Source organism: Malania oleifera, chromosome 1, assembly GCF_029873635.1.
Source record: "Malania oleifera isolate guangnan ecotype guangnan chromosome 1, ASM2987363v1, whole genome shotgun sequence".
Classification (NCBI taxonomy): Eukaryota; Viridiplantae; Streptophyta; class Magnoliopsida; order Santalales; family Ximeniaceae; genus Malania; species Malania oleifera.
Window position 1 is genome coordinate 115,326,625 of NC_080417.1, and position 12,085 is coordinate 115,338,709.

Consider the following 12,085-nt stretch of genomic DNA (forward strand, 5'->3'; position numbering starts at 1 on the left):
ATTATTATTATTATTATTATTATTATTACTATGAGAATATTGAAAGTCATGGAGACAACGGAACGTTATAGAAATGTTTTAAAATTGAAATTATTTTCATTAAATTACTTATATATTCATAGTGTGTATATATATATAATGTGATTAAATGATAATTTTTTTTAATTTTTATGATTGAGCACATTTTAGGAATACTAAAAATGAAAAGGACTCATTGAAAACTAGTTGCCCTTCCCCTTTCTTTATATGTAATACGGTAATTATATGTTTAAGAGAGATTTTAAATTTAGATTTATGGGAGATTTGACAAAATATAATATAAAAATTAATATTAAATTTTATCCAAATACAAACCCAAAGTTAGAACTCAAAATTCATGTTTCCAAACATAAAATAATTTCTCTTTTTGCATTTATATTTTTAATTAGCCTCACATTTTTAAAATTTCTAAAGTATCTTCAAACCTGTTTATTTCCTTTAATAAGTAAAAGAAAATAACAATAAACTAATACTCTTCCTTTTAAAAGGTGGTGATGTTGAAGGCATGGTATTAACTAGTAAGTAATATTAGTAGAAATACATAAAATTGAAATACTATAAATCAAACAATTCTTAATTGATGCAAATACATTGTTAATTGAAGTTCGAAAAATTTCAAATTTATTCAAGGATTAAATTATAATTAATTAATTATTAAATTAAAATCAAAGGTGTTTTAATTTAAGAACCCTTATGGATGAATCATGAATGAGACTCTCGAGGCCCTTGCTCCCCATACCACCCCTTCGAACCAATAGCGTAACGCCACGTACGCTTCCCCGGACACCGACACCCCCGCATTAACCTCCGGCACCTCCTCTGTTACAACAATCACGGCACCACTCGTCGTCCTTGACGGCCCCGGCACCAAGCGACGCACTCAATAATTATAACCGCCACCACCCCACGTGCACTGCACGCACCACTGCCACTTCACAATCGCACAATACATATATACTTACGATACCCACTAACCTCAGCCATCACTACAAACCCGTGGATACTAAATCCGAAATTTTTAGTAATAGCGGCTGCGGAGGCGGTGGCGCAGCCGCAGTGGTGGTGGCACGTAGCTAATGGAGAGAGGATGGAAGGGCGGCAGCGCTGATCAGCTATCGCCTCACTGCCCGCGCTGCGGCGCTTCCAACACCAAATTTTGCTACTACAACAACTACAGCTTGACTCAGCCTCGCTACTTCTGCAAGGGCTGCCGCCGGTACTGGACCAGAGGCGGCTCCCTCCGCAACGTCCCCATCGGCGGCGGTTGCCGGAAGAACCGAAGAGGCAAGTCCTTCCGAATGTCCGCCGACGTCTCCGCGAGGAGCCGAGGCGCAGCCCCGCATGACCCGCCGCTCGGCGGTGGCCCCGCCCACCGTGGTCCCAGCAGCATTGATCTGGCAGTCGTCTACGCGAACTACTTGAATCCGCAACCTGATTCCAATGGATCTCGATTTCGGGCGGCCGAATCGGGCAATGGGCGGTTTGATCCGTCGTTTGAGCTTAGCAGTACAAGTTTCCTGGGTTCGAGTAATGCTGCACGGCAAGTGCCGGCAGAGACTGGTGTGTTTGAGTGTTCGGAGCTTTCCGACCCGTCCGTGGAAACGGGTCGGAGTGAGGGTGACATGATGTATGCTTGTGAGTTGGAATCCATGGGGGGGCAACAAGGGTGTGTTGAAGAATTATTTATGGCAAGTCGTGGTGGATGTTATGGGCTGCCATCGTTGCCAGGTGAAGTAGAGATTAACAATGGTGATCAAGTAATGCTGTGGTCAACTCAACAAATGGCGGGTTTCAACCCCACCCGATTATCAGGGTTCGAACCTGTAGAGACTCATCCAAATCCAAATCTTTTCGCAGCTGATAATTGGAGCTCCATTGATCATTTTTCAAGTTGTAAAACTTTCTCTTGGCTGCCTTAACGAAAATGAAAAAAAATTCTATTTTGTAGTTGTTTTATTTTTGAATTTATATGCTTGTGTAATTATGCGTATATAGAAAGTTAAGATCAATGCAGTGAAATAATCTGAAACATTATTAATGTACACACAGCTGGATATGCTTAATAATGTATAAACATGTTTTTTTTTTTTTTTTCTCCTAAATATCTTCTTATAAAGATGGTGAATGTGTGCATGTGTGAGTACTTATTAAGTTACATGCCTAGCTTGTCTTGACTTGAACAACCAATTGATTTTACCACATGCTCGGATGGCGAAATGGAATGAGATAGGAAAGGGAATTGTTGACTTTATAAGTTATATCCCGTTTTGATCATAACAAATACAAGGTATCTCATTTGTGCACCCAGTACTTGAACATGTATTTCTATTAGATGGCACGAAGAGTGGAGGTACTATCAAAGCCATGAGGAGCTAAAAGATTACTTCTGGCATGGTAACATGAAGAGCAAAGGATGAAGAAAATTTTATTTCTATTGTAAATGCATTTAATTTTTGGGTCTATAATAATGCATTCATGCATGATGGGAATGTTAGTTCAATAAAAACCTTAGATTGACCTTAGGTCCCCAAATATATTATGAAAAATCCCCAAAGCTAAAATGCCATACTTATACAAACAAGGATAAACTTATAAGGTCAGAAGTAGGGACTACCTTGACTTTTCAAGGGCCTCGGTCGACCGACATCTTAGCGTTATAAATGCCTTAGTCAACCGACCATTGGGGATTGCCTTTTTAGCATACTCAGCCGGCCGACCAAAATGACCTAAGGAAAGCCCTAGTCGACCAAACCTATAAAGGTTTGGAAATGGCCTTTGGCTCAGCCGATCGATCGTTGTCTTAGATGTCTGAGCCTCGTATATTCTTGAAAATCATAGAGGGCTCAGCCAACCGACCTTATGCTCGGTCAACTGAATCTCTCAGGTTCGCATTGCTTTTTATGCATGGTCAGCCGACCGACCCATCTGTTAGTAGACCGATCCTCTCAGGTTGTCGATATTTTTAAGCACTAAACATGTTTAATTTTATAATTAAACATTTTCAAAATACCGGCCGTGTCCCTAACGGTTATATTTTTTGGGGAGTCTATATATATCCCATTCATAAGTTGGATTAGAAACTTGATTAGCAAATATTCTCTCTAAAATTTCTTTGTGCTATTTCTTGCTATTTTTACTCACATGCAAGCATATATTTTCAAATCTATTTCACACATTATTGTTTGCACTTTCATTTGAGAAAGAGAGCATAAAACTCACGTTCTTCATCTGCATATTGATTGCACTTGAAGCTAGGTTAAGAGTTCATTATTGTGAGTATTTCAATATTTAGTTCAAAGCTTAAACTCTCTCATTTTTGCATTGTTGAATATTGATTTTTGAGAGTAAGCTTGAGTCATTCCCATTGTATTTTATTCATAAATATTTATTGGGAAAACTATATATTTTCTTGTGAATCTTTGCATCCTTATTGTAAGATTCAAAAGTTTATTTAGTGATTTTGAGAAATACGTTTTTGCAAGCTTTAACCCTAATATCTGCTGTGCTTATTATTTGAAAGATATTGTTAAGATATTTTCTTAGGACTTTAAAGATTCTTTGATAATACATAGAGTGAAGACATTATTTTGAAATCAAAGATCTTACTCTCACACATATACAGTGATATAAACACATTTTTGAGAGTTGAAATATAGTTTACCGAAATCTCATTGAGCTTAAACTCCTATCATTTATGAGTGTATTTGTGCTTATTGGTGTACATCATTTGCTTATTTTAGAAGCTTACTATTTGTACACAAAATCTTTATTACTGTTGTATTCTCAACGTGTGGTCGGAAGAGAATTGCATTGGCTTGTAAAGTGCACCATATTGGTTCAGACCTGGTTAGGAGTACTAGGTGCATCGTCCTATAAAGTGTAGTTGTATAGGTTGGGCTCAGCCCTGTGAATGTGAGTTGGGGTATTCCTTGCCCAATAAGGAGAGGAGGTTGTAACCGATGTCGCTCCACCCGTAAGTAAGCATTAGTGGAATTCTCTAAGCTGGTTTGGCTTGAGGCGAGGACGTAGGCACTGTTGGCCGAACCTCAATAACATATCTTGTATCACTCTTTCCCCATCCTTCTTACATTCCACACTTGCATGCTTACATTTATCTCTTGATATTATTGCTTCAGTTCTTAGGTATTATATTGTAGTTTGTTGGGTAACGACGATACTTGTATAATTTATTTAAACTTCCATACATCTGTTAGATTGATAGTTGTTTAGTTTGACCCTAGGTTGTGATATGCTGTTATAATAGTTCACTTGACCTAGAAATTTTTTTTTTTAAATATCCAATTCACCCCCTATTGGGATCACACCGTAACTCAAAGCATGATTGCAATAAGTTTAACTGCATTTGCATAAAGATTGCAATGACTCAATTTGGTGTATCCCAATTTTGTGAGGGTTGTTCCTTCTCAAGACCTCCATTATTTCGTGGTGTTGATAACAGTGCCTGGAAAAAACGAATGACCATCTTCATTAAATCTATTGACCGGAAGGCTTAGAAAGTAATTGAACAAGGGGACTTTGTCCCAATGAAATTTATTCAAAACGTTGGGTTCCCCAAGTCTTTAGATGAAATAAATGAGCACAATTTAAATTTAATGCAACCTAACTCAAGTGATATGAACATGCTATATTGTGCTTTAGATACACATATATTTGATGAAATTATAATATGTCAGAATGCAATAAACATCTGGGAAACACTTGATAGGAAATATGGAGTGACCGAGACAAAGGGGTTCACTACTTCGGTTGCATTGAGCTCAAATGGTAAAGAAGGTGAAAATCGATGTCTAGTTGCATTGATCGAAGAGGAGGTACACTCCTCACCTCATATATCTGTTGCAGATTCATGTGATAGATCTGTTAGTGAATTATGCTCTGAATTTGATAGTGATTGCATGCCATCTTATAAGGAATTAAAAAAGGGATATATTAAGGCTCATATGATCATAATAAAGATGTCTAAAAGGAAAATATCTTTGAAAAACAAAAAATAATTTGTTTGCAAAACAACTTGTTGATCTAAAAGAATCTTATGCTACCTTAGAGAAGGAAAGTATTGAAAAGGAAATAGAAGTTAAGGAATTAGAAAACAAGATTAAAGCATCTCTGAAAGAATTAGAATCTAAAACTCTTGTTGAAAAGGAAAATAAATTGAAAATCATGAAATTAGAAAATAAGAATGAAAGATTGGAAAAAGGAATGCATGCTTTAAGATCCCAAATTTCGAATAATAATTCAAAGGATCTTCTTATCTTCGAACTTGAAGATAAAGCAAACACCATGACCAAGGAATTCATAAAATTACAAGCAGCCTGCAAAGGCATCAAAGATTTAAAAGTTGCAAGTCTTGAAAGAAAATTAGAAGACCAATCTAAGATCATCTATAATTTCACTAGGGGCAAAGAAAATTTTAATAAGCTCATAGGCTCTCAGAAGATGACCTTAGATAAGGAATACATAGGTTATAATGAAGTCAAAAATAAGAAAAGAAAGAACCTATGCATGGGGTACTTTGTAAGAGAATTTAAACATTATGCTAGTACCTCCTCCGGTCCATATGCTGACACCGACTGTGTCTCATGTAAAAAGAAGGGGCATATAAAGTTAGATTGCCTGTTCAAAAGAAAAGGTGTGAAACCAAAACAAGTGTGGAAAGTCAAGGTTATGCCAAGTTCTAACCCACCAGGACTTCAAGAGAAATGGGTACCAATTAAAGCCAGTTGACTCACTCAAAAAATGAGCAGCTCGGAAGCTATCCCAAGTATAGGAGTTCTGTCGTGTAATATTAAGCCCAAGGGCTAGATCGTCTCCTCAGGGAATGCGTTTAATCTCAGATTTTACGTTCTTCCAATAGAAACTAAAAATGCACTGAACTCGGTTCAGATTCGGGTTTTTCTAGAGTTGTTCAATTTTACTTTTGCCGAATTAGATGACACGTAATTTAAAAACTCTAAACTAACATGCACTAAATAAAAGAAAACAAGAATAGAAATCCTAGTTTACTTAAAGAAACATTGGGACACGCGTTAATAAAAAATGGAAACCTAAAACATGGAACTAAAACATGCAAGAATGGAAACTCTAATCTACCTAAGGAAACATCGAAACACGCACTAATTAAAAATGGAAACTACAAATAAGGAATTAAAACACGCGGGAAAGGAAACTTAATCAAACACACACACACTAACAATCAAACCTTTAATACGGATCAATAATTCAAACCGAGAACTCGAACAAAAGTGCAAACACATCAAAAATCTAAAATTTGAATGATACCGAAAGATAAAAATAAGAACTTTAACAAAACTGAAAAATACGAACTTTGACGAAATTGACCCTAACTAAATCGAACGATAAATAAATAAATAAAAGAAACTAAATTAAATTCTTCAAGTCTAATGGTAACGTTAATTAGGAGAAACATAAACAAATAAAAATTAAACTTCACTAAAACAAATTAAAATTAATTAATACTCATTCAAGCAAGTTTTCAAAAAGAACTCTAATAAATAACTAAATCAAAAGAAAAGAAATATTCAATTGCAATTTTAAAAATAGAAGAAAGAAAAGAAAATAAGAGAGAGAGAGAGAGAGAGAGAGAGAGAGAGAGAGAGAAAACAGAGCAGGGCTCGGGTGGGACTCTGTTGAGAAGAGAGTTGCAGCAAGGAGCTGTGGTAGCAAGAGGTCTCGGCTGTTTGCAGGAGGAGCTGTGGCAGCAAGAGGTCTCGGCTGTTTGCAGTGCTGGAAGCCGGAGCTGGGGCTGCTGCTGCTGTGTTCTCGTGTTGGAGAAGCTGCAGGTTGCTGTGGTGGTGTGTCAAGGGTTGCTGGCTGTGCAGAGGGTGAGGAGGAGGCTTGCTGTTTGCAGCAGAGAACGGCTCGGGTCCTGCTGTGCTGCTAAATGGTGTGCAGCGGGTGGTCTATGTAGGTGCTAGAAGTCTACAGCAGAGGCTCGCTGGAGGAGCTGTCACGGCTCTCGGGTTACTTTGGAGAGTGGAGAGAATACATTGAGAGGGACAGAGGGAGTTCGGGAGAGGGAAAGAAGGTAGGAGGCAAGGGAATAGAGAAAGAGGAAAAAAGAGAAAGAGAAACTGCAATGGACGGGAAAAAAAAAACAAAACCAAAGAAGAAGAAGAGAAGAGGAGAAGAAGAAGAAGAAGGAAAAGAAGAAGAATAGAGGAGCGTCGCCCCTTCGGGAGAGGGAAAGAAGGCAGGAGGCAAGGGAATAGAGAAAGAGGAAAAGAGAGAAAGAGGAAAAGAGAGAAAGAGAAACTGCAATGGAAAGGAAAAAAAAAACAAAACCAAAGAAGAAGAAGAGAAGAGGAGAAGAAGAAGGAGAGAAGAGGAGAGCTTGAGGGAGAGAAAAAGGGTGCCGGAGGCACACCCTACGCAGGGGAGAAAGGGAATTAAATAGGATGGAGGAAAGAAGCTGCCCTAAGACCTAGATCCAACCAACTTGACCCGGTAACTTGACCCGAATTGTTGTATTTTTTTGTTCTCTATTCATCGCAAATTCTGCTCTTCTGGAGCCCGTATCTCATAAAACTCAAAACATGAAAGTTGTAGATGATCCTTTCCTCTTTCTATAAAAATTTGAATCGTCTCAATCAGAACTCGGACGGAAAATTTATACATAAAATACGAATAGGTGTCGGTTTTGGTTCCCAGGAATTTTCCTGCGACAAAAAATTATCAAAACTTCATAAATAGTGCAATAAAGTTCAAGAATGATGATTTTGGCACTTTATTAGAATATTGGACAATTTTAGACATTTAATTAAAAATATAAATCATAAAGCTCGGATTAAACGTTCAATTACGTAGTTTCGGCGCATAATCACCAGTCTCATCAATCCCACCTTGGGTCATTGGATTAATGAACCCTTCACTGGCCTTAACAGACAAATGATTTTATTGAAGGGATTTCTATTTGAGAGCATAAAAACTGAAAGCCAATTACTTGTTGTGAAAATTTGAAAAATTAGTTGGCTAAATATGTAAAACAAGAAAAAGGTCAAAATTGGGTCAAAATTTTCATATTTGACTAAGCTTGGTCGACCGGCATTGCATGCCTTATTGGCAACGACCGACCGTCATATTGAATTTGACTTCCCCCCCAGTCGACTGTACATGTCTATCCTAAAAGCACCAGCCAAAAGAACCACCTTCAGTTTACCACCAGTTGACCGGATCCAAGACCGGACCTCTCCCGGTTGATCGTCCATTTCAAGAACAACTTCCATCAGCCGATTGACCTATGGAATTTGAAAAGACAAGTAAAGGTCGGATGACCAATCTCTTCCACAATTGACCATCCATAGACAAGAGCTGCTTTATTTAACGCGCATCAGTCGACCGAGGCTGTCCTCGGTTGACCGAACCTCGCTGTTATATATTGTTTTTTGTGCACGACTGCTTCAGTTTTATCGCCATATTGAGAGTAAACGTCCATTCTCCTTTTTGTTTTTTTTTTTCATGATTTCTTCCTTTGCCCACTTCCTTGCTAACCAAAAATCATTTACACAATCTACAATGCCGAGGATCGATCAACGCATAGATGCTCAAGAAATCGGTGTTACTCCAGATAGCTGGTTCATCTCAGATGATGCAAGGATCAAATACGCAAGGGACTTCCAACCAAAGAAAGAAATTTTAGGTAAAGTTTTGGATCTCACATTCATGGAGCAACAATTTTGAAACATCTTAGATATGTTTAGATTCAAAGGGTGGTTCTCGTTCATGACTTACCAGATCAGAGGGCATTATCCTACATTTGTTAGATTATTTTATGCAAATCTAGGTTATGATAATGAAGGGTATTACACTAGGATTCTTGAAATGCCCCTTAGGTTTGATGTCGAGTATCTGGCCTGTTGTTTTTAGTGTAATCCCAAGAGGGGGGGGGGGGAGGGTGAATTGGAAATTTTAAAAATTTTAGGTCAAACTTTCAGCAAACGGTATTTCACAACCCTAGAGTCAATCTAAAGCTCGTATGAAATAGACAGATAGATGAATTCACAAATAATTCACTCTAGATAAATTTAATCAAGCAAGCACAAGACAGTAAAATAGATAAAGTTAAGATGACACCAGATGTGTTACCGAGGTTCAGCAACTGTGCCTACATCCCCGCCTCTAACTCGCAAGCCCGAGGATTCCACTAAAACTCACTTGTTGGTGCAGCGACACCAATTATAACACGCTTTCCTTACTGGGCAAAGGAAACCCTAGGTTAGATTAACAAGGCCGACCCCAACCTTTACAACCTCTCCTTAAATGGGCGGAGAAGACCCACCTCAGGCCACGCCGGGATTACAATCAATCAATGTAAATTTTGTGTACAACAGAAATGCTTCTAAGCTAAGGAGATACATACACCAATAAGCACAATACAATCAATACACTCACAGATGGTAAGATTTTATGCTCAAGTGAGATTTGGCTAAGGAGTATTCTAACTCTCAATAAATGTGTATATATTTGTATATACTTGAGAGTGATTACCTTTGATTAAAGATAATGTAATCATTATATAATCAAAGGAGATTTAAAACTCTAAGTGAATATCTCAAAAAGATATTTTTCAAGTATTAAGCACAACCGAGATTAGAGTTCAAGCTTGCAAAAATGTATTTTATAAAATAGCCCAAGCAAGCTTTCGAATCTGGCAATAAGGATGCCAAGATTCAAAAGCTAATATGTGTTCTTCTCAAATGATATTTATCAATCAAATATAGTGAGAAGAACTTTAGCTTACTTCAAAAAAAAAATATTAGACAATACAAGAATGTGAGAGTAATAAGCTTTCAAAATAATATTTGTATGCACACAACAATGAGAATCACACTTCCTTCAACTTGCAATTAATTTGCAGATGAGGAGAAAAAGAAAATAATACTCTTTGTTTTAAAAAGATTTTGTCAAGCAAGAATATGAGAGAGTATCAAATAAGGCTTGAAAATGTGAAGTATAAGAAATGGTTGCTCAAGAAAATTCAGAGAGAACTTTTGCTAATTGTAATGCTAATTGTGTGCTAATCTGAACAAATGAGGGGTATATATAGAATTCCCTTAATTTTAAACCGTTAGGGACACAGAGGAAATTTTTGGAAAAGATTAATTAAAATTAACCCCTATTTAACATCGTAAAAATATGCCAACCCGAGAGGTTCGGTCGCCCGGAGCCATGTGTCGCTCGCCCGAACAGACACAATAATTCTTAAAGAACTTGAGGGCTTGGTTGACCGATCACTGTGTCGGTTGGCCGAGCTAAGGTGATTTTTCAAACCTTCATAGGTTTGGTCTCTTGGCCTAAGGCTTCGTTACCAGAATGATAAAGTTCGGTCAGCCAGTCAATTTTAGATCGTGAGAGCCAGTTTGCCGAGGCAGACGAGTCAGGTTGGGATTTGGTTTCGGGCTCCCGGGGAAGATACGAGTTTAACAGGATGGTCGCCCTACCTCTTTAAAAAATATTTAACAAATAATCGTCGGTCAATCGAGGTGATTTGAACTTAAAAGATTCGGTCGACCGGGGCTCCTTGAAGATGCATATTTTGCCTTGTTTTAGTCTTTAAACTTATCCAACCATGGTGAATAAGCTATGGCATTTTAACTTAAGGAGTTTTGGTTCCTATGGTCATTCTATGGTATTTTGAGCATAAGATCCTATCATTCATACAGTGCATTATTACAGACCATAAATAATATAGACCAAAGAATGAATTGCAATTACAATAAAGACAATTTGTCTTCATCCCCCTTTTGCTCTTCAGGTGCCAATGTGATGACCCGAAAATTGCACTACTCTGATACCACCTGTAATAATATTTTCATACAGAGGAAGACCTCAAATACAAATTACTAGAGTACTAATTAACCCAATATAACAATATCATTTCCAATATTACAATTAACACCCCTAAAATTCTAAATACATTAAAAACATAATTTAATAAAGATATATTCTAAATAAAACCTTCTATCCTACCCACGCTTCATTGTGCTACTCTGATCACCATTATACTCCATATGGCCTCTGAAAAATATTAGAAAATCATGAGGTGAGACACCTCTCAGTCAGAAGGAAGAGATTATTATCTGTGCGTGTGTTGACTGTTTGAGTCCGATCTTTATTTTGATGCTGACGAAGCACAGTGAACTTATGTGTGTGTTTAGCACGTACACCCGGTGTAATCCATGAAGTGACAAGCAAAAGATCGAGAAGAAGACATTTTATTGTAATCGCATTTAGCTTATAATTTGTGGGTCTGTAATATGGTCTATAATAATTTAACGCATTACATGCATGATGGTTGCATAAGCTCAAGAGGCCTTAGATTAACCTTAAGACCCCATGCACATAAATGAAGAGTACCTTTGGCTAAAATGTCACATTTATACAAATAGGGATAAAACTTAGGGTCAAAATTATGTTTTTGAATGGGCTCGGTCGACCGAACCCTTCTGGTAATAACTAGCTTGGTCGACTAAACACTTTGTGGCTAAAAGGTCAAAATGTTGACTAAGCCACGGTTGACCAAACCATTGGCAGTATAAATGCCACGGTCGACCAAACTGATCAAAAGTCAACATGATGACTTCGCTCGATCGACCGTTCTGCTTTTGAACGTATCGCCCCTAGTCGACCGAAGCATAAAAATTCTGATACCTCAACAACCTAGTTGACCGTTTGTGTAGTTCAAATTGGCCACGATCGACCGAACCTAGATGAGCGGTCAACTGAACCTTAGCCATGGTCGACTGAACCTACGAAGGGTTCAAAATTGCTTTGAGACGGTTAACTATTTCCATAGTTCAAAATTGTCACGGTCAATCAAACTTAGCAATATGGTCGACCGAACCTTAAAAATGGTCGACCAAACCTGTCGGGTTGGCAAAATTTTTACCGAGGTTAAATTAGGTTAATTTTCACAAAACATAATTGAACAATTTTTAAATTACCTTTGATATCCCCAACGGTCATATTTTGTGGGATTCTATATATACTCCTCATTTGGCCTATTAGG

General features: G+C 37.6%; 1 protein-coding gene across 1 annotated transcript; it reads left to right on the plus strand.

Annotated features, from left to right (window-relative positions):
• Window positions 1-1,115: 1,115 nt before the first annotated feature.
• Window positions 1,116-1,958, plus strand: LOC131148349 (dof zinc finger protein DOF3.5). Its single transcript, XM_058098066.1, has one exon. The coding sequence runs from the start codon at window positions 1,116-1,118 to the stop codon at window positions 1,956-1,958; it is 843 nt and encodes a 280-aa protein (XP_057954049.1).
• The last annotated feature ends 10,127 nt before the right edge of the window (window positions 1,959-12,085 follow it).